Source organism: Cervus elaphus, chromosome 20, assembly GCF_910594005.1.
Source record: "Cervus elaphus chromosome 20, mCerEla1.1, whole genome shotgun sequence".
NCBI lineage: Eukaryota > Metazoa > Chordata > Mammalia > Artiodactyla > Cervidae > Cervus > Cervus elaphus.
In genome coordinates, this window is record NC_057834.1 from 71,433,154 (window position 1) to 71,457,033 (window position 23,880).

Sequence of the window (23,880 nt, forward strand, 5' to 3'; positions counted from 1 at the left end):
AATGTGAAATTTTACTTTCTAGCATTTGCTGACACATTCTATTGTTAGACTTTGGTCAGGATTTTCTAAATCTATTCTGGCAATGATAAGTTAAAGATGTCTACTATAATAGGAAAACACATAAAATGGGGGAAAGATTGAAAAAATTCTTCATGAAAAATATATACTCATGACAAAAATAAGCACAAGAAAAGACACCTAGTATCATTACTTATTTGGGAAATTAAAATTTAAACCACAATGAGATATCACCTTACATCTATTAGAATTGCTAAACTTAAAAATATTGACCATAACAAGTGTTGGTGAAGATGCAGAGAAGCTGGAATTCTTGTACACTTCTGGGGGGAATATAAAGTGGTACAATTATTTTGGAAAAGACTGGCAATTTCTTGAAAAGTGAAACCTATGCCTTTCTCATGATCCAGTCATTCCATTCATAGGTATTTATCAAAAAAAAAAAAAAAAAGATGATAGCATATGTCCATAAAAAGACTTGTACATGAATTTTCATCTAGCTTTATTTGCAATAGCTAAAAACTGGAAACAACATAAATGTTCATCAACAAGAGGATGGAGATATATATATGTACATACACACACACACACACACACACACACACACACACACACAATGGGGGAGACCTGGGTTGGATCCCTGGGTTGGGAAGATCCCCTGGAGGAAGGCATGGCAACCCATTCCAGTATTCTTGCCTGGAGAATCCCCATGGACAGAGGAGCCTGGTGGGCTGCAGTCCATGGGGTCACAGGAGCCCAACATGACTGAGTGACCTAGCCCAGCACAGCATACTGTGGTATAACCTTACAATGGAATGCTACTCAGTAATAAAACTAGGATGAACTACTGATATATGCTACAATGTTAACAAATCTCAAAATGATTTTGCTGAGTGAAAGAAGCCATTTGAAATGGAAACATTGTATAGTCTCATTTATATAAAATTCTAGGAAACACAAACTGACATGCAGAGACAGAAAATGTATCTGTGGTTGTTTGATGAGGTTGGGTAGCAAGGAGGAGAAAGGGAGAGATTAAAAAAGACCCATTTAAACGTATATAGTGGCATTAATTACATTTTCATTGTTTTATGACTATTGCCACTATCATTTTCCAGAATTCATCATTCCAAGCTAGCCTTTGTACCCATTAAACAATAACCCCCATTACAAAAAGGTCACATTTTTGTCTTTGTTTCCATGATGAAACTGAATATGATTCTTGTATATTCTATGATACAAGGAATGACCTTGAAGTAGATGAAAGTGATTTTGACTCTATGTTCTCCATCTTACTGTAGTGAGACAAGCTTACATCATGTGTTCTCCATCTTACTGTCGTGAGACAAGCCTTCATCACAGCAGGAACATCATGTGATAGAACTGTGACTTGTACCTCAAATTTGGCCGCCATTTCTCACTCTTTAACCCCAAAGAAGAAAAGTGGGTGGTGTCTTGTCCATGACACTCAGCCACTATGACACTTACTGGAAAAGCAGCCTAAATTGCTGGCCTCACTAATCCTGGGTCAATCGTGTCATTTCTGTGTGGGACGACTGACCTAATTATCATTCCTACCTCCTGACTAAATTAGCAAATCACATGCAAATCATACACTTTCCTCCCTACTAGTTGCCTCCACCTTCTACCCTCCCGCCACCACATCACTCAAAAGCGCTTGTAAAGCTAGTAGCACTTTTGTGCATTTTCTTTCGAAGTTGCCCTGTTCATTTCTGTTCCAAGCAGGCTCAACTGCGGGAAAGTTTGACTCCTCCTCTCAAGCAGTTTGCCACACCTGGTTCCATGATCCGTTCTGGCACAGTAGCTGGTGTTTGGTAAACAGAACTCTTACACCGGCCTCTCAGGGATAGAAACATGCCCTACGTGTGCACGAGAAAGCTGGGGCAAGAGGCAACGTTTCAGAGGCCGGCAGACCTGGGTCAGTCTACTTCCATCTCTGAGTTTTGGTTTTCTCACCCCTAAAATGGATATGATGTCTACCTACGGGTTGTTTGAGGGGAGTAAATGAGAACGTGTTTGGGAAGTGTCTAGAACAGTGCCAGGCACTCTGATGAGTGAGGAGAGTTCTGTTCCCTTCCTCCTCTCTATCAAGTTACTTGAGATCTGAGGGACAGAAAGTGATGCGTTGGAAGCGGGACCATGAAAGGATGAAGGCCCTTCTGGCCTAAAGGATACAAGTTTACTTAGCTCTACACAAAAGATCTGGCTCAAAGAAGCCTACGGATTAGAAAGAAAAAAAACAAACAAACAAACAGAACAGTCACCTGGGTTTTTGGATTAGTTGAACCCTGGATAAAAGATGCTTGTAAAAAGGAGTTGGTGCGAATCCAGAAAATGACTTAAAATGCCCAGGCTCTGCCATGGCACATTCCCCACTTTTTCCGTACAGCACACACAGAGTGAGCTCGAATTTGGCCCGAAGCCTTGACTGTTCTCAGGACGGCAGCCGTGGAGAGGTCAGACCAACAGGTGTGGGAAGCTGCAGGGTAAGGGAGGAAGCAGCAGGTGTCGGAGGAGGGGGCCCCCCCTTTCTTGGGCACAGGGGCTCCAAGACTGCTCCCCGCATCGAATGGAGGGGTCCTGCCCGCCACCTGCGCGCGCGGGGTCTTTAGCCAGGGAGGAGGCAGAAGGAGGCGGTGGATCAGCCACGGGTCAGCCCTGGTGGGCTTCCCTCTCCTTTGCTGGCCGCAAGCGGATGCCTGGAAGTTGACGCGAACTCCGGGCCGCTACGAAGCCCCCGGGAGCCAGGGCGACTCCCATTGCGGGGCAGGCCTCCGCCGGCGCTGCCGGCTCCGCCAGGCCTGGAGGAGGGGCCGCTTCGCCCCTGCAAGGCGTGAGGGCGGGGACCGGGGCCAGAGACCCGCGCCGGGAGGGAGCGCGGCGCCCGCCGCCCTTCAATTGGCCGCGCCGCCCCATCTCCGGAGACGCGGGAGGCGGCGGCCCTCCATTGGTCGGGCTAGTCGGCCAATCCCTGAAAGTCCGGGGGAGGCGGTGGGGGGCAGTTCGTGCGGGACTCCGGAGTCGAGCGGGAGCGTCTGGGGGACCTCGTCCGACCGAGTAGCCGAGGCACCGCCCGCGTCCCGCCGCCGCGTCCCGGCGACTCCTGCGCCGCCCAGGAGAGCGAGCTCCGAGCATCTTGTAGTGAGGCCACTCCTGGGGGCCAGGAGCGGGGAAACCGAGTGGAAGAAACCCCCGGACCCGAACTCAGCCTCTTCCCGCCCCCGAATCATCATGACCCACTTCAACAAGGGCCCTTCCTATGGGCTGTCGGCCGAGGTCAAGAACAAGGTATGCCTGGGCTCGGGTGGGGCGGGACCCTGGGGCCAGAGGTGGGATGCAGGGCGCCGCCCCGGGACCCTGAGACCCGGGTGGCCGGGGCCGCGCTTCTCCCCGCGCGCCTTGGCTGGCGGGCTTCGCGGATAGTAGATGTCGGGGCGGGGAAGGGGGTGCGCGAGAGTTTCTGCGCGTCCCCGTCCTGTCCCCGGCTGCAAGCGCAGGCTCCCGGGCGCTCTGCTGGCTTTGTTCCAGCGCCGCGGGCCGAGGCTAGCGACGGGCGGTGGGTTCCCAGGCTCTTGGAATCCCTCAGCGCCGTCCCTTGGTTCCAGGAGCGGGTCCGCGGCTGCAGGACGCACCCCTCCGTGAAGGGGGCGCTCCGGCCTGGTCATTCGCCCTTAGGTGGGGCCCGTCGGCGCGGCTGGGGACCCAGCGAGCAGCCTCCGCCATCCACTCCGGCCTGGGCCCCTGGCAGACCCTGCACCTTCACCCACTCTAGCCCCCGGGCGGAATTCAAAGCCGCGAGTAAAGTTAGGCGGCTAAGTGGGCAAACTGGGTCCCCATTGTTCCTCGCCTCTTGCCGGGTGGGAGACCGCTGAGCGGCCCCACGCAAGGGCCTTAGGACCACCGGAAGGACGGGAGCCGGCCAGAACCCTTCCTGGTTTTCGAATCCCGGTGCCAATTGCTGCTGCTTTTGCAGCAAGAGGAGACAAAGCCTGAGCGCGCCACGTCGGGGATATCCGCGGTAGACTTGAGCTTTTTATTTTTCTTAAAAAACCCAAAACACTGAAGTTTGTAGTACGTTAGACTTTAACGGTGTCCAGGAAATCTTCGTGCGTTGCTTTTGTTCAGGGTGTATTTGCCGAGGTGGACTGTAGTTTGGAGTGATTGGGCTTTGGTAACGCTCTGTTTTGCCACTTTGCCCAGCATAAGAATGCGTTGAGTTTATCTTTGGGACTTTCGGTCTGGGAAGGAGATGAGAGGCGTCCCCCTCCCCAAACCCGCTCCTTCCTTCCTCCCTCCCTGCATTCCAAGCCCATGACATCAGGGGTTTCTGGGGGGAGAGAACAGCCAATCCGCGCGGAACTGCGCACAGAACGCTCATTGTCTCCTTTCTGCTGTTCTGGCCAAAGCGCCACAAAGGAGGGCTGCTGTGGTTTAATTCCCATTAACCTCCCGGGAGCCGAGGCATGTCAGGATTGCCACCAAACCGTCCTACCTCTGGCAGAATTCACCGGCATTGTCAGAACTGTAACATCCCAGCGTTGGGCGTGTAGGAAGTGTGGAGGGAATTACCTAGGGACCATGAAGCGCACCATTGTCACACCCCAAGGGAGGATTGTGGCTCTGCTCAATCCCTGATATAGTCTCCACATCATATTGTTAATTCAGTTGTTACTAAATTCTAAACAATCTTTGAAGCAAGCAGTTGATTTTAGTTTGTGTATCTAAAATTGAAATTTAGATCTTTTACCTTGTCAAGAGTGTTGCCCCTGTTAGAAAACGGTTTCCTGAACATTATTTTGAAGAACAGAAAATGAGTGGTTTGTGAGTACAAACCCCACCAATTGAAAACCCGTAGACTATTGTGCTGTTCTTCCCAAGGTTTGCAAGTGGACCTTTAGGAATCCTTTCAGTGGAATCAGCTGGATGTAATAGCCTGGCCTGGCTTGTGCACGTTAATTTGCCCTTGAGATACTTGCATGGCAACCCTTAAGTCTCCACCTTTTGCGTTGTAAATGAGGTACTGATAACCTTGGCAGTCCTTCAAGTGACTGACTTTTCTTGGTTGTTAATATCACCTTTTTGCTGATTAATGAAGCAACTTCTGCCCCTTTCCTACTTATTATTGAGTAGACTGAAGGAAGTGCATAGACTGAGGCTAGATCACTGTTTTTTTATACATTTTTAAAAATAGTAAAACCTCAGCTTTCAGGATCTTTGGAAAGTTGGTTTTAACTTTTGGTTTGTATAACTGTGGGTTTATCCCTTTAAGCATCAAACCAACCTTTAATAACCCCTTTCATTTATATGGTTCTTTCAGACAGTATCCTTTCATAGGAAGTCTTTTGATCTCCACAGCAGAGCAGCCCTCTGAGATGGGGAGGATTCCTGGGATTACCCAACATCGTTTACAGATCAGGATGCTGAAGCTCAGAGAGGTGTGATTTGCTCAAGATCACAGGAGAGAGTTGGAATATTCTAAGAATTTTAACTCGAAGAGTGATGTCTTAGTTTAGTGGAGTACTTAGGGCTGTTCTGTTACCAGTCATTATTGTCTATCCCCCTCCCCGCTATTTTTGCTATCCACCTGTCACTTCCTGGCATCATGGTTATTCATTTAATGCTGTTTTAAATATCCCTGTTTGCTAATTCTTTGTATGAGATAATACATTTCAGCTGAGGGCTCAGAACCACCTGGTGAGTGAGTCTGTGGAACTTCAACTTTGACACTGCTTTATTTGGATAGCTTTTGATTTCTTCTTGCTTTTTCTCTATGTATTGCATAACATAACTTGCTTTTTCTCTATGATAGGTTGCTTAAATGTCAGTTTTTTTTTTTCTTAAAACCTCATTTAACCATGTGGGGGGTTGGTAGTGTGGTATGGACCTTGGAGTGAGGCAGATGTGGGTTCTAATCCCCCCTTGCCACTTAACTGCCTTGAATGATGTTGGGCAAGTTATTTGATATTTCTGTCCTAGTTTCCTAATCAGTAAACCAGGGAAGTAATAGTTACCACTTCTAAAGTTTGTGTTACTGAGATGTGTCTGGCTTGTAGTAAGTACTCAATGAGTATGTTGTGGATATTAATTCTTAGAAAAGAAAATTAGCATTGGTATTTCTTAGACTTATATGTCACTGCCTCTTTAAATATTCCATTTTATTTTAAAAAGCCTTTAGCCTATTTATATTTGAGCTGTGAAAGCAGTTCATCATTGAATTGAGGAAGCCTTTGATCTCAGATAGCTTTAATTAATAAAATTTCAAGGGAAAATCAGTCAATTTAAGATACCTGTTTGAGAAGATAATAATACATGGCAGAACATACAGATTTTTTTTTGTTTTTAATTGGCAAGATGTTTGGAAACAGACTAAAAAAAGTAGAATCCTTTAGCCTGCAGTATAACAATCTCTCTCTAATAAGAAGAAAAGGATCATAACTTGCAATCTACAAAGTCTATAATGTAGTAGAAGGTCCAGGAAAATATAGGAGCTGGTGTAGATAGTTCAGTGAGAGATGGAAACATAAAGTAGAAAGGTCTTACATGGGTCATACAGGTTGAGCCAGGCCCTTGACTGCATCTAAGGGACCGGAGGTAAATACCTCTGTGCCTTATGAACCATGGAAACGTGACAGGCCTCGAAGGGAAGCACAGCATTTCCGACACTTGGCTCTGATGTTGGAGTCAGGGTGCATGCATGCGTGCTCAGTCATGTCCAACTCTGCCAGGCTCCTCTGTCCATGGGATTTCCCAGGCAAGAATACTGGAGTGGGTTGCCATTTCCCCCTCCAGGGGATCTTCCCAGCGCAGGGATCAAACCTTGCTTGGTCTCCTGCAGCTCCTTCACTGGCAGGCGGATTCTTGACCACCGCGCCACCTGGGAATCCAGGGTACTTCCTTGTAAAGCTGAGGATGCCGTGAAGTATGCCCTCATCAGTCTTAGAGCAAGTGCTGCAGGGGCACTTACAGTTCTCAGGGAAGTGGAGGAGTGAGCCGTGGGGCAGGAGTGAGTGGAGATGCAGTGATTCTTACCTGGGCATGTTTTTGGGGAGGGGTCTAATTGAGATATTAAGAAGAATGGAATTGGAATGCACACTCACAGTTTTCTGCTCCCAGGGAATGTCTGATTTGAGCAAAGTAGCTTCTCACACAGTCTTCTTGGTTTCAAGATGGTATCCCTCAACAGACAAAAACCACTTTGGAAGACTTACTACTAAAATTGTAAGTCTTTAAAAAGTAAGTTAAGCCATCATAGAGTAATAATTAAATATAATTAAATATTATTACCAGATGTCCCATTGAGACCCTGCCCGCCCAGTGCCATTTGGACAAGCAGTTTGCCCCACAGATCAGAGTAACCCTGGGGTGATAGTGGACTCCTGCTGTCAACTGATCTCTAAGGTGGTCTGCCTCGTTTTGCTGCCAGAGAATCCTGATAGAAACGTATGGATAGGTTTAACTTTAGCTTTTTTTTGACTTTACAGTTCAGTAATAGCTTTTTAATTTAGAACTTTTTGTTTATTACCTCTTTACACCAGCAGTAGGATCTTTGTCTTATTCACTGGTGAGATATCTCAAAAATCTATCTTTTAGAATACTACTTGGCACATAATGGATGCCCAATAAGTATTTATTGATTTAATGAATTTATTCATCAGGAATAGATTTTGCTGTCTCTCGTAACTGGAAAGTAGCAGTGTTTGAGAGGTCTATGTAAAGAATTCTGTGGTACAAGTGTGAAATTTTTGAAGGAGATGGTGATTTTTATAGTTCATTTTTCTTCAGTTTCTTTTCATTGTTAATACTACACTGAAAATTTATCACTGAGATAATTCCTTCTTGTTGTTGAAGTTCTTTCTTAGACTCCCAGGTTAGGGAGGAACAGTAGAGATCCCCTCTGCAAGACTCTGTCAGGTCACCTCCCAAAAGGCCTCCTGCGAAGTGGCCCTTAAGCCCACCTGGATATGTGCCACTCCTGGGAGGGGTGTACCATTGTGATTTGCCTGCTTTTGGGGTTTGTTTTCTTGTCTTGACCAAAAAATTAAAGGAAAAACAGTTTGCTGAATTGAGAAGAGGTACTTAACTACCCATTTAAAGTGGTTTAGTCGCTAAGTTGTGTCCAACTCTTGCAACCCCATGGACTGTAGCCTGCTAGGCTCCTCTATCCATGGGATTCTTCAGGCAAGATTACTGGAGTTGGTTGCCATTTCCTTCTCCAGGGAATCTTCCCAATCCAGGAATCAAACCCAGGTCTCCTTCATTGCAGGCAGATTCTTTACTGACTGAGCTATGAGGAAAAAACCCAAAGAAAACACAGTTTGCTAAATTGAGAAGAGGTACCTGTTACCCATTTAAAATACTTAAGACTTATTTCCTCTGGAATATTAATAAGGATCATTATCAAACATTATCCTATGATCTACAGCTTTTTACGTTCTTTTCTTTGTGGAAATTGTGCAATCTGTCTACCTCTGTCCTTTAAAATTCCCAAAGTGAGCTTGACAGTGAAGATCTTGCTGCTACCATCATCAACAAGAGTCAGATCCTCTATTTCTCTAGGCGTTTTTCCCTTGTAGGTGGGATCATGAGATCAGTGATTGTTTTCTTTTCACTGAACAGTGTATCAGGAACCCCAGTTAATATTATATATTACATTTAAAAAAAGGCACAGTTGGGTGGTTTTGGTTTTTCAGCCAGTCATGACCATTATATCTAAGAGAGAGGGGAAATGCTTATTTCTCATCTCAATATGACTAGGTCACGGGAAGGAGCTTGTTAGAATTTTTTTTGCAGGTTTGATTTTCTTCTAGGCATCCTTCTATAGCATTTACTATGTGCCTTGGCTTTCCTGAACTCTGAGCTCTAGCCATGTGGACTCTTAATGGTTATTCATATGTACTTGTGCTCAGGTTTTTGTTAAGGGTTTTTTGAGCCTGTGGTTGATTCACACTGTGGGGCCTGAAGCTTATACAATTTAGAGTTCGTCATTACAAAAGAAAAGTATTTTCCAAATTTTATGAAAACATGACCATGGGAATCTTTGTGAACTTGAAGATGTCAGGTGGGTCCCCTCTTACGTTCTTCTCCATGAGAAAGTAGAACCTGGTGGCCCTGGAGGCTCTGACTGGCTCCTAATCTTGGTTCTGCCTCTTACCCCGTGACTTTGGGCAAATAACCTCTCAGTGTCTCATCTGTCAAGTGTGGGTATGCTAGTACCTATCTGTAGGGTTTGGGGTGAAATAAGCAAGACAATCTATGTAACGTGTTTCAGATAATACCTAGAACCCAAAGTACACATTTCGTACATGTTAGCAATTGTTCCATTTTGCTCTACTGGTTAGATTCAGTCCTAACTGGTTAGGTTCAGTCCTAACCAGTTCAGCTGGTTCACCCCAGCTTCTTTTACCTTCTAGATTTTGAGATTATCTTGAGGACTCGGATATTCACGCACCAATCTGTGTCTGAAGGAGGCTTCTGGCAGATCCGGGACTACAGAGGCCAAGCAGTAACTCTCTATTTCTAACTCAGGACTGTGATCTGCTCCCCAAGTCCTGATCCATACCTTCTCCCCCAGCAACCTGTAACGGAGTCCTGCAGTGAACCCTGGGCTGTCTCTGTCACACTGCCCTCAGGGCCGTGGACTTCTGTGTAGGGCTAGAGGCTTTGCTTTCTGGGTGTACCAGTACTTGGCTTTTTCTTCCTAAGAAATCGATTTCTGTTAGACAAGATACACCTTTCATTTCTGGATTTCAGACAGGGTAGGTATTCCTCCGCAGTGGACTGATAAACATATTTACCTTGTGGTGTTGTCACTGGAGACCGTCAGTCTCAAATCGTCTTAGGAAGGTTCTCCCTAGACCTGTGTGAAGCAAGTCCATGAGGAGAAAAGACTTAATTCCTAGCTTCCCCTTGGTCGGTAGGGAGGGATCCTCTTCAATGTCTTCCTTCCTCCCAGGGCCAGGAAGCTTCAGGGTGTGAGTGTGGGGCAGGCATATCCGCCCTGGGAAGGTCAGGAGTTAGGGATTCAAGTGCAAAGAGAGGAGGCGCTCTGGGCAAGTCATAACCTAAGCATTTATGGCACTTTCCCCTCTTCCCCCACACGTCTTCCAAGGGATCCCAGCTGCTGAGTGGCTAGGCACGCTGGCTATGATATCGTTCGTTCTTCTTTCCTCTTCTCAGATGTTTGCATACTAATCTTTCATCATTATCTTAAGCCTCTCTGCCTGCCTAGTGCTGCAGAAGGCTCCTCAATTGGATGGCGAGAGTGCTTTATGATTGCAGTTTTCCCTCCCTCCTTTTGTTTCACGTGGGAGGAAATAGAGAAAATAATCAATGCCATGTGTAGTGAGTCTCTTATAACTCCAACATGTGATTCTACTTTGGAAGCAAAAATAGCAACAGCAATCATACTTCTAATTGAGTATAGAAACTCTGCTTATATGAAATAGCACATTTTGAGCTTGTTGGAGTCCTTGGCCCTTAGGAGCTGAGCTGGAACCTTAGGGCGGCTCTTCAGAGTGCTCCCACAGCCAGATCACTTCCCCTGAATGGACGTGCATTCATCTCTGTCTTTCCCTTTCTTCAGAGGCCTGGATGTGAATAAAACCCCCTCCCCCAACCTCACCTCGGCCACACGCACACGCACGCACACACACACATGGGCTTTGCCTGCCAGGTTTTGTTCCTAAATTTCTTCCTCTCTGGGCTTCGTTTTTTTCATTTTCTGTTTCTCCTTTCAGTGACAACTCTGCTGTTGACACCCCTTCCAGCATTTTCTGAAACATGCATGTGGAAGGAAGCTACTTTTTATAGGGGCCAGTGGAAGAACTGAAATGCTTTTAGTCTGAAGCATCTCTGCCAAATCTCTTATTATGAACTTTTGAACCATGCTGGCAACACCCTTCGAGACTACAGATTCCGGGGCTGGTTTGAATCAAAGCCGCAGCAAGTTCACGGTGCACCGATCTGCTGCAGTGATGGTGCTGGTTGTTTTTGGATGCCTTCTCACATCTCCCTGAGTTGGAAGGACTTTTTAAGCCACAGAATCTAAGCCACCACCCTGTTCTCGGTTCTTAATCCTTTGTCTGCAGGCCGCAGAGTTGCCTGTGCTAGCTTAGAGAGTTCTGTCTCAGCTTAGTTAGAAGGGTGGGAGTGGGAGAACGTTCAGGGGTAGAAAAGACTCAGGCTTTGGAGCCACACGTGGGCTGGATGAATCCCTGCCAAGCCCGTGACCTTGGACAAGTCATCGCTGCATGAATACGATGCATCTACCTTGGGATGCCCTCTTCCTTGCCTATGAGAACCTCTTTTCTTTTTTGATCCTTATTTTATGAATGAAATATTTGTCAGGAAGAATGCAAACAGTACCGAAATATGAAAGTAAAGAAGCGAAAGTATCCTGTATCCCTTACCCCCACCCAACTGCTTGTACAACTTTAAATATCATTTGGATGTTTTAGAAATTGAATTATAGTCTATTGTGTGGACTTCCATTACTTCCCTACTGGTGGATATTTCCTTAAAAAGGCACTTGTGTGGAAAAGTGTATAACTTCTGATCCAACATTTAAATGTGCTTATGGATATTGCCAACTTGCTGCCTAAAAACAGTTGACTAGTTCCCACTAATGGTTCAAAAAAAGAAGGGAGGTTTCCTCTTGATGTTAAAAACAAAACTATCAGAGCAGCCTTGTCGAAGTTCAGGTCACTTGCTTTAGTTCTTTATTTTCAAGTCTTGAATCGGTGACATTTGTGGCCCCTACTCCATCTGTCACCTCCACCAGACTCAAGTGGGAGTTGGCAATGAGATGAGGCTAAAGAATGGAGTGAGGGCATCTCTTTCTTAAATTATTTAACTATAATTTTTTTTAAAAACAGCTCAGTTGGCATCAAAATGATAACTATCAAAATAGCTATCAAAGAGTAGCTGGACAGGAGTGGCCAGCAAAATGTAGATAGAAAGTGAAGGGTTAACATTTATTGGGTTCTTAAGATTTATGTAAATGAAGTCATTGATTCTTCTTGGCACCTTCTGATGTGATTGTTATTAATGATCTCTGACATACAGGTGAGGAAATAGGCATGGCAGAGATGGGATTCTAAATAGAGCATTCAGTTTCTGGGGTGCATGCTCCTAACCATTTTAATTTGAGGTCAGAACTCAGGGCAAATTGGCATCTCTCGAGGGAGGAGGAGAAGGCAGACCAGAGGGGAAAGCTCCGGATCTTTTAACAAGAAGGAAGAGAGGTGGGAGGGGGTCCCAGGAGTGCTGCAGAGAGCCCCAGAAAAGGAAACAGGCCACCAGACTTGGCCACAGAGAGATCACTGGTGACCTTTTAAGAGATTATTTTCAGTAGAGCAAATTTCTGATGGGAGTGGAGTGGGGTTTAGGAATAAGTACTAAGTGAGGGAATGGAGAGGACTGTCTTGATAGAGAAGAGAAACAGGACAGTATTTGAGGCTGGCAGCAGGTTCAACTGAAGATGCGCTCGTTTCAGACAAAATAGGGGTAGTCTCTGCCCATTGATGGACTAGATAAAGACCAGGGCTCAATACACATGGCGGCTGGGAGCAAAGCAGCCCAGAGAAGAAGCTTTGCCATGAAAATCTGGGAAGGTATTGGGTTGGTCAAAAAGTTCTTTCAGATTTGCCCATGTTACAAAAAGCCAAATGAACTTTTCCGCCCACACGATAAAAAGGACGAGGACCAGAGAAACAGAAGCGAGGTGGATAAGACGTCGCTTTTTCTGTGGGGGGTGCTGTGTTGCTCTTCTCACAGAGCCCCTGATATCTGATGGCATACACAGGAGGAGCAGAAGAGGGGCCAGGCCAAGGCCTGCATGTGGAAAATGCTGTTGATTCAGCCGCTTCTCTGCTCAGTCCTCCTGGAGCCCCCTTTGCAGCCTGGGCACCACTCTCTCTCCATTCCCTTCCTCGGTCCTTGATTGGAAGGGATGCGAAGTTGGGCTGATTTTGTTATTTTTGCTTGGGTGAGCAGCGAGCCTCCGTGACACAGCGTCCAGGATACTTTGGTGTTGGGTGCAGCCATCTGACGGAGGCTTCCGTGCTTCCAGAGAAACTCACTTTCTCCCTCCCTTTCTGTGCTCTCAGATTGCATTACAATCAGGTACAATGTGTGGAGTTAGCTTTTACTGTTGAGATGCAAGAGTGCCCTCATGGAAAATTCCTTCCCTCTAGTTTTCATGGGGAAAAAAAAAAGACAGTGATAGCTTGCACAGACAATACATCTTAAGACTCTCATGAAATATCTCTAGCCAACATCTATCCTACGTGTAAAATAAGATGTTTCAATCCTGTTCTTGCTGGTTGTATAAAGCCATCTCTCCAATGGGCAGACTCCATCATAGTAAGCAGAAAGGGACCCCCAAGAGGAGCTCCCCTGAAAGCTAATGAGATGGTGGGGTCTGTTTCTCCTTGGCCTACTTTCCACTGTTGTCCATCAGAAGCTCAGAGTAGGGGGCAGTGTGTGTGTTCTGACTCTGTGCCAGGGTAGGCAGCTGGGAACACTTGGGTGAGCGTGGTCAGTGGTCTGGAAGTGGAGAGGGCTTCCAAGATGGGGAGAGAGGAGTTTACAGTTGACACTTGGGATATGAGAGTGGATTTCATGCCTTCTTCCTCAGGTCATAATGAACTCTGAGACTTATCCTATGAAGCAAACTTACCAATGAACAGACATTCTCAAGCTCCAAAAAAACTACTGCCATGATACTTGTAATTACAGAAAAAGAAAGGAAGAATTTTTAGTGCTGTTCACATGCCCGAATCAGATTATTTAAGAGGCTTCTTGGGTAGCACAGTGGTAGAGAATCTGCCTGCCAATGCATGAGATGTAGGTTCAATCTCTGGGTCCGTGAGATCCCCTGGAGTAGGAAATGGCAACCTGATACAGTGTTCTTGCCTGGAAAATTCCATAGACAGAGGAGCCTGGCGGGCTACAGTCCATGGGGTTGCAGAGAGTTGGACACAACTGAGTGACTGAGTGCATGTGCATGCACACACACACACACACACACACACACAGTTCTATGAGGAGACAAGTGCTTGAAAATCTTGTTTAGTCTCTAAGTTGTGTCCTTGCCACCTGTGCTGCATATGTGCATGTCTCCTCCCCTCCTTTGTGCCTCTAGTTGGCTCCTTACGATCTGTCCGGAGTCCACCGTCTGTGTGGCATTCAGAATAAATCACTCCCTCTTCTACGTGACGTCCATCTACATGGTTAGGTGGTACTAGTCTGTCTTGCCTGCCCCCAGAGACCCTTGCAGGTCAAACATAGCCGTTCCCAGCTGACCAGTCTCTCATGATAGGCTGTATACGGTTTTCCTAATCTTTTCCCCAGCCAATTTGCTCCTTCTGGAAACTGATCCCAGTTTGTCAATGTCTTCTTTTAGAGTGTGGCACACAGAACTGACTACCGGGGTACAGTGGGATTATTAACTCACTCTTTTGTTTGACTACAAAGCACTAACCCGTTCTGTTTTGATCAATGTCATCACCTGATGACGTGGTTTGAAGGAAGATTACAATCCGTGCTTTGGCAGGTTGATTTTTTTGAGTCTCTAAAGTAGGGGTGATGATAATTGCCTAAGGCTTTATAGTTCACATACTCCTCACATTTGTTTCATTTAAATAATCCTTTCCTTGATTTACCTCATGAGGCTGTTTTCATCAAACAAATAAGATGAGCAATAGTATGTAGTTCATAAATAATTGTAGACCTCTGCAGACCAAGATAGCATTCACTTTGTTTAGGATCACTAAGTAAGCATTACTAGTTAGTTCTAGAACTTTGGGGCAGGATTTTACATTTATCTTGAAGAATTTGTTTATTAAGCTAGGATCTTTCAGAATACGAATTTTGTTTCTTTTTAACTATTCCCGATTTATGTTCTGTAAGTTTAATAAGTGTGTCCAATAGTTTCAAATCATTAATTACCAAAACAGAAGAGCAGAGATCTAACTCTTAGCCTCTGGGTACCCATCCCTGGGAGCCCCTCCCGCCTTGATGCAGATCAGCACAGTGGGCACGGTTGTTCCTTCTGACCTGGCCCTACTTCTAGGGTTACAAAACTGGGCTTCAGGAGTGCCATAGACATAAGGGACTTTTATCAGAAAGTAAAACAGATATGTCCCTAGTGATCCATCTAAGATGACTAGATTGGTAGATCAAGGAGAAGTGATGCCCATAAGAGTCAGGCATTCAAATGCAGATGCCTTTCGGTAACAGGAGAGATTTTTAAATCTGTGGCATTTCCCTAGTCTGGTAATACTGTTGGTGAATGAAGAAACAATTTGCTGAGTATCCACGATGGGCAGGCATGGGCTGTAAGGGTGGCAAGATGACTGAAGTCTCTTCTGTCGTCAAGAAGACACGGCCAGGTGTTCTTGGATGTGCCTTGCATACCTACACTGGCTCCTGGCGGTGACTGTCCTGTCCCCTAAGTGCCAACACACCTTTTCTGGAGTCCACTCAAGCATGACAGCCAGGCTCTTCAGCCTGTAAAGGAGGGGCCCTTGTTTTTGGGTGGGAGTGGGGAGGAGTGGGCCCCTCTCTAGGTTCCTATTAACTGCTGTTTGCCAAGATTTCTTACACAGGAAGCTATTCAGCATGCACATCTTTTCTCATCATTATTTTGAGTCTGGATTTTTCTGGGAATCCAGCCTCTATGATTACTTCCTCCTTGTTTAAGTTTTAACTTTCTAAATCTACTTTTTAACTATCTATATTCTAAATGCTGTAGTCTGATGGTCATTTTCTAGATAGAGAAGACAAAGTTGACATTCTGTTGTTTCTGCAGTTTCCTGTTAGTTACACTGTTTGCTTTAGGCCCTGGATCAGCTCCTCTTAAGTTATTTTAAAATCTCTAATTTCTTGTTAATTTCACAGTGTTCATATGTTGAGTCATAGTATTTTTGTATTTGTTTGACTATACACATTTGGAGGGGAAATTTTGTGCTGGTGCCATATATTGCTACCTTGATCTGAAGATTCAGCTGTACCTCTCAGAGAAGGGCCCACATTTTAAACACCCTTAGATGTTGCTCTGGTTTACCGCAGGCAGATGTGGCTTTCCATAGCTTGGGAATATATAGTCATTTCCTGTAAATATTTAGTAAGTTCAGGCCATAGGATGAATCTCAGATTCTATAGTGAACTTGAGGAAGTTGCAGTGTATCTTGACATCAATGTAAAGTGATTTTTTTCTAGAATTCCTACCCCCTACTCTCCATAAGATATAAAGCTGCCTTTAACTTTTTAAGTTAAAAAAAAAAACTTTTTTTTCCCATTTAGGGGGAAAAAAAGTATGTTAAAAGTACAGTTGAGCCCCCAGTCCCATGCTTCTCTCTTCCCTGGAGAAGCTGTTGTCTGGCACTTGGTATTTATCATTCCCACAGGAGCCAATTTTAATCCAGTGTTTAAAGCTGAGGATAGTAGACTGAACATTTGTACCAGCTACATCTTTTTTTTTCCTTCAATTTTACACTTTTATTATTTATTCAAGAAATTTAAAAAAATGTTGTACAACTTTTAAAGGTTACGTTACATTTATAATTGTCACAGAATCTTGGCTATATTCCCCATGTTGTACAATACATCCTTGAATCTAGTGTACAACCAACAGTTTGTACCTCCCACTGCCCCATCCCTAAATTCCTAAATTGCTCCCCCAGGTGTTAACTACTTGTTTTGTTCTCTGTGTTTGTGAATCTGCTGCTTTTCTGAGAAACCCACTTAAAAAAATACTTTATCCCTTTCACCAGCAGTAATCTGAAAAGAACAAGAATTTGGAATGCAAAGACAGGCAGGAAAAGAGTGGAGATGTGTGGTGATGGGAATGGACAGGAGTTATGGGCAGTATGTGGGATGAGCCTGTCTGCAGTGGCATGTTCTTTTTGAATTGTGGATGGTAAAGAGAACAGGTTAGTGTGGGATTTGATTCATACAGGTTCTGTACTCAAGCTTGAAACCAGAGGGAAGGGGCCAGGGCATAACCTTTAAAAGAACGACAGAGCCCAAGGACACTACATAAACTGACTAGAACCAAATGGAGTTGACTTCCACTAGATCTTGAGCCTTATTGTATGTTCATTGTAACACATCAGCAAGCTAGATGATGCACCCACAGGTGCCATGACTTAAAGGCTTGCAATCCTGCAATAAAGTCAAAAAGTGGCAGTGGCCCAATTCCTGGAAGTCCCCACCCCTTCCCCAAAATAGCTAAAATACTCCTCCCACTCATTACCCTATGTAACTGTTGTTTAGTTACAGAGTTGTATGTGACTTTTTTGCATCCCCATGGCCTGTAACCTGCCTGGCTCCTCTGTCCATGGGGTTTCCCAGGCAAGAATACTAGAGTAGGTTATGCCATTTCCTTCTCCAGGTGATCTTCCAGACCCAGGGATCAAACCTGCATCTCCTGCATTGGCAGGCGGATTCTTTACGACTGAGCTGCCTGGGAAGCCCACCCTATGAAATTACCCACCTCTATAAAAACTGACAGCCCCATATCCTGGGTCCACTCTTCACCTTCTGGGATAGCTCACACTCTTGTCGAGTGAGTTTCTAAATCACTTCTTACCTATCATTTTGTCTGTCACTGAATTCTTTCTGTGATGGGACTTCAAGAACCTGAGCTTCATTAATTCCTGAGACCAGATGTGATCTCAGTTAAAAGACCAATTTGAGTTGCAATCTGAGTTGCACAGTTTCAAGCTGATATAAATGGCTAGTGTTAATTCGGAGGGGTGTGTGTGTGTGTGTGTGAGGCCTTGAGATGGGCTTCCTCTTCACAGTGATCTTGGAAGGAAGAAGACTACTTGTAAGAAATGAGGTCGCCAGAGTTAAGTTCCTTAGGTCACTCTGGAACTGGAAACACAGTTTTTGGAAGATGGACTTCAAAGCATGTGATCTTTGGTCTGTTGTATCCCCAACGTGAATACTTAAAAATTTACCAAGGTGTTTTACATGCTTGGCGGATCTGTTGGGGGAGGGGTTTAGGGTGGGTAAACCCTGTTAAAGCCTGTTCATTGTGTTGCATGAGGTATCAATAGGGACAAGTGATAAAGGAAGGGAAGCGGCATCTTGATAAATCAGGTGGAAATTGACTTATTTGTTTCTTGTTTTGAGACTGGTGGTCCCAGTCTTTCTGTTCTCCCTTTAGTTTAAATACTCTGTTCTTTTTAAATACCCTTCTTTATTCTCCATGGGGTCGCAGTGAGTCAGACACAACTTAGCGACTGAATAACAAGAATACTTTTTTTGGCGAATGTCTCAACACACCTTGTTTAGTATTTGTTTCCTTCCACTAGAACTTAAGCTTTTAGGGCAGAGTCTTTGCATTTGAATCATGCCTGTTACACAGTCACCATTTGAGTGAAAGGAAGAAGGAATACAGAAGGAGACTGAAGGAAGAATGCCAGACACACCTGGATCACTTGAAAGCGGGAAGCTGACATTGAATGTGATTTTACAGAGAGTTTGGGGTAATGCTGGATTGTCCTGGTGGCTTGAAACAGTCTGTGAGAGTTCAGGCACAGCTGAAATTTGGGGGACGCTGTTGTAACTACCAGAGAAAGAAACCTGTCTGTCTGCTTCAGGTTTTAACAACAGGGCAAGAATAGAGATGCAGACAGAGAGAAACTGACATGTGGGCACAGACCAGGGGGTTGTGATTTGGGAGATTAGCATTGATGTATTTACACTGCCGTGTGTAAAATATGTAGCCAGTGGGAAGCAGCTGGACAGAAGGAAGCTCAGCTCAGTGCCCTGTGATGACCTAGAGGGGTGGGGTGGGGGGTGGTGGGAGCGAGGCTCAAGAGGAAGGGAAGTGTTAGCCACTCAGTCAGGTCTAACTCTGCGCCCCCGTGGACTGTAGCTCGCCAGGCTCCTCTGTCCATGGAATTCTCCAGGCAGGAATACTGGAGTGGGTTGCCATTTCCTCCTCCAGGGGATCTTCCTGACCCAGGGATTGAACCCAGGTCTCCCGCATTGCGGGCAGATTCTTTACCATCTGCGCCACCAGGGAGGCCCCCAGAGGGAGGGGATATGTGTATACATATCGCTGATTCATTTCATTCTACAGCAGAAACTAACAACACTATAAAGCAGTTATGCTCCAATTTAAAAAGAAAGAAGAAACTACAGAAAAACAGGAGTTTCAAAAAAAAGGTGAGAAGGAATATATGGGAAAGACATGCCTTTATTCTTTAGCAGATTCTAGGATATCCTGGGTGTGAGTGGGCCGTCAGACACTTGTTGTACGCATATAATCATCACTCTTCCTCTGCCAGGTACTGCTCCATCTTTCCACTAAATCACCTCCTGGCTGAATGCTCCCTAGTGCAGTGTGGGAACAGCACTTTCGGGTCAGTTGTTGAGATGCTTTTGAGGCTTGGTTTCCTTTGTTATTCAGTGTCCCCTTGTAGGGATTCCGGGGGAAACTTCTCAGACCTTAGTGCCAGGAAGGGCTGGGCAATTCCTAACAGCCGGCAGGAGCAGGCGTTTATCTGATGTTATGGCTCCCTTTACTATTAGGAAGTTTAGGCCCTCAGGGCCTGTTTTTGAAGGGGATCTTTTTCTAGTGCTGTTTTGCACATGATTTATTGTAAGATAAATGCGATCTGGAAGACAACTTGCAGACTGGACAGGCGCTTACCCCTGGGGAGGGGGGAAGGATGTGGGATTTGGGGGAGGAGTGAAGAGAGACCTGTACTTTTAACCCGTGTGTGTGTGTGTGTGTGTGTGTGTGTGTGTGTGTGTGTTTGGGGGAGGAGTGAAGAGAGACCTGTACTTTTAACCCGTGTGTGTGTGTGTGTGTGTGTGTGTTTGGGGGAGGAGTGAAGAGAGACCTGTACTTTTAACCCGTGTGTGTGTGTGTGTGTGTTTGGGGGAGGAGTGAAGAGAGACCTGTACTTTTAACCCGTGTGTGTGTGTGTGTGTGTTTGGGGGAGGAGTGAAGAGAGACCTGTACTTTTAACCCGTGTGTGTGTGTGTGTGTGTGTGTGTGTTTGGGGGAGGAGTGAAGAGAGACCTGTACTTTTAACCCGTGTGTGTGTGTGTGTGTGTGTGTGTGTGTGTTTGGGGGAGGAGTGAAGAGAGACCTGTACTTTTAACCCGTGTGTGTGTGTGTGTGTGTGTGTGTGTGTGTTTGGGGGAGGAGTGAAGAGAGACCTGTACTTTTAACCCATGTGTGTGTGTGTGTGTGTGTGTGTGTGTGTTTGGGGGAGGAGTGAAGAGAGACCTGTACTTTTAACCCGTGTGTGTGTGTGTGTGTGTGTGTGTGTGTGTGTGTGTGCGCGCGCACGCGCGCTTAGTTGTTCAGTCAAGTTCAACTCTTTGCAACCCTTCAGGCTGTAACCCACCAGGCTCCTCTGGCCACGGGATTTCCCAGGCAAGGATACTAGAGTCGGTTGCCATTTCCTTCTCTGGGGGATCTTCCCGACCCAGAGATCAAACCTCTGGGTATCCTGTGTCTCCTGAATTGCAGGCGGATTCTTTACCCGCTGAGCCAACGATTTGTTTTCCTCATCTCTTTCCCAAAGACATCTTTTGAGATGTTTTTCCTAATTGCCTCCTAACCTCCCCCAAATTTAATACCAAGGAACAGAGTTTGTTGGGGGAGGGTCACAAATGATTGTAATTTCTAAGAGAATGCATTGCTCTACATAATTTTTTTAAACAAGTTATTTTAGAAGTCCAAAAGAAAGCTCATACAACCGGAGGACTGCGCTGCCTTTGAACTGTAGGGTGACTCCACACTGGAGCGCTTGGCTGCTCTGTGGAGAGCGTGGGAAGGAGCAGGGGCTGGAGCCACCGTGGGCCTGGGCCCTGGCTCAGAAGCTGTAACAGGAGGATGGTCTACGCCATCAAACGCCCTGGAGGCTTTTTCCCAGTCTTCATTTCTGCTTTTTGATTGTATTTGGCAAGGTGGAGGTGTTTGGTGAGCTTTTGAGAGAAGCCTCCAACAGGTGTTCTCTGCAATTGTAGGAAAGTCATTTGCAGGAGTGTCTTGGTGTTAGAAGGGTTGGTAGGCCCCGCTGTAAAGAATTCCTGGGTGTTTAGGGAAGGAGGCAGGGACTGCTGTGGACTTGAAGGGACCAGGCAGAAATTCTGAAAGCTGCTTAGGAAGGTCAAATAAAATAAATATTAAAGACTAGTACAGAAGTGAATGTTTACAAACAGCTTAGAGGAGTGATTTTTAAACAGACTAAAGTGAAGTTTCCATAGGTATTAATGAGATAAGATTAAGTACTTTTTAAAGGTAACTTTTTTGGTGCAAGGGAAAAGAATGTCAGCATTTGCTTACTGCCTGATGTTTAGAAATGAAAGATTTTTAGATAAAAAATAGTAAGTAAATTTTATTGGCCAAAGCCTACTTTTTATTTTTAATTGCTCTCAGTCCCTTGATTTTAAAAGATGTGTATAACAAAAAAAAAAAACAATGTGTATAACAGTTTAAAAATAACCTGTGTAGTTAAACAATATAATTACATTAGTTTGAGGTGTATTCTAGTATACTTTTAAAGGAAATTTATGATTTTTGCATCCAGTGGAACAGAGCTGCAGGCTAGAAGCTAAGAGACAAATTGAAATAGATTTTTCTCCCTAGATGATTTCATAAATTTTTTATTGTAAACTTAAAACGTGCACATTCCTAAGTCTTGAACTCTATTAAGCTGACATGACTGCAGAAAGCAGTCACTTATTAGCAGTATTTGGGCAGAAAAATCCTTGCTACTCCTTCACTTAAAGGAAAACTGTTAAGTGAAAACCAATCTTTACATGATGTGGAAGCATACCTAGTTTTCATTTTTAGTTTATCAATTGGGGTGTTGAGCTTTGCATATATGAGCTTAACGAATTTTTTCTTCACATGTGCTATTATTACATTAACTCTCTGTCTCAGAGACAGTCAGCAAGTGGTCTAGAGCCCCACCTGTAACTAGTCAGAGTGAGGGTTTGAACCCAGGTCCCTCTAAGTCCAGTCCTTGATTTTTCTCTCATGACTCTCTTGATAAGAACAGTGAACAGAGGAGATAAAAATTTCTCTCGGGTGTCCCTTCTGGGATATTTCATTTACATCTGTAATCACTGTGGTTTGGGGCATGGCACCAAACCTGTCAGAAACATTTTGAACACAGGAAATGTAAATATGCTTTTATGTTTGTTTGGTTGAACATACCGAATGAACATACTGATTTGGTTAAGAATTACCACCACCACCCCACAAGAAAAACAAAACCTCTCCGACATAACTTCCATCTCTACAATTGAAAATATGAAGAGAGAGAATTTCTTTTTAGATTTTATTTTGGAGTACATATAGTTAACAATATTGTTAGTTTCACTTGTATGGCAAAGTGATTCAGTTATATCAGTAGGTGTATCTATTCATTTTCACAAAAGAGAAAGAATTTCTTTACAATTTTTGCTGATTAACCAAATTATTTAACAGAACGCTTAGCATGGGAGCAGACCTGGTTCACTTATTCAGCCTTCCTGTTGTATAGACAGGAAATGGTTCGGAAGTGAGATGAATTAACCAGTGGTCCCTAGCAAAATGGGTAGAACCAGGCGTTAGCCAAGGTAGAGCCCCTCCTAGCCTAGGATATTGTGTTTCTTTGATTCATTGAAATGCCTCTCCCAGTTGAGAGTGCTTTGCTTTTGAAAAAAATTCAACTCACTCTTAGATATTGTTTGTCATAGCTATGCTTAGGGAGTACTACTTTCTACATTTCTTCTTTGCTTGTCCTTTTCCATCCATTTTCCCTTTACTCCCAAATTTATATATAGACAGAACTTCTTTTCTAGCCACCTAGAACCGGATTTCAGTGTGAAAATAGAGTCAAGTCTTAAACTTTTTCTAATTTGTTGTTTATTCCATTTTCGAAAGGTGTCATGCGTAAACAGGTATATTTGGTATGTTGGAGGAGATGCATTATCCAGGAATATTTGTCTGAGGTATATAGAGTAGGGGATGGCACTTTCTTCACACCAGAGGCTGTGTGTTCCTGTGGCAGAACCTTCGAGCATCACTACCTCCTTCTCCCTGTTCACACGTTTAGATGCCCATGTAACTCAGACTGGCAGGGAGTCAGGATAGATAGATGTGTGATTTGGGGGGCTGGGGGTCCTCATGCAGGAAGTGAACAGTGTGGTGCCTGAACGATCTCATAGAAACCAATCTCCAGGCCAAACACTAATCCAGGAAACGCCGCAGTGTTGCTTACCGTAACATGAAATATAAACTCACGGAGTTTCCGTTTTCGATGGCTGCTTAAGTAAATCTACAGCTTAGATAAGTTACTATTTTGTCAAATATTTTGCTGAGCTCTTTCTCTAATTTGGGGAGCGATGCAGATGATAAGGACTGCTGTCTCAACTTGTGTGCGTGCTAAGTAGCTTCAGGTGTGTCTGACTCTCTTGTGACCCTGTGGACTGGAGCCCATCAGGCTCCTCTGTCCATGGGATTCTCCAGTCAAGGATACTGGCATGGGCTGCCATGCCCTTCTCCAGGGGGATTATGTCTCCTGCATTGACACTAGCACCACCTGGGAAGCCCCTGTCTTCTTAAAGGACACAGTAATTACTGGAGCAGAAGCCCCAGCCTTGGTGGGGGAGCGGGGAAAGTTTTCCTCTGTGTCTGAGACAGACTGGAACTTGAAGGGCCTCTCCATGACAAAAATGTCATCCTGCCATCTCATTTCTTTCAGTCATATGTTATAGAAGCAAACATTTCTACCAGTTCTTTCCATTTCCATCAGTGCTGCAGCTCAGCCCCAAGCTTACTGTGATGCCATCCCCCCGGGCATTGTCTGTGTGTTGGTG

The 23,880-nt window shown here is 44.9% G+C and overlaps 1 protein-coding gene across 1 annotated transcript in view; it reads left to right on the forward strand.

The window, feature by feature from the left end:
- The first annotated feature begins 3,038 nt into the window (after positions 1-3,038).
- The window catches only part of CNN3 (calponin 3), a 28,499-nt gene continuing 7,657 nt past the window's right edge, over positions 3,039-23,880 (forward strand). Inside the window, exon 1 of the mRNA XM_043875982.1 lies at positions 3,039-3,327. Coding sequence (XP_043731917.1) covers positions 3,271-3,327 — 57 coding nt within the window. The 5' untranslated portion in view covers positions 3,039-3,270. The remainder of the gene's footprint in view (positions 3,328-23,880) is intronic.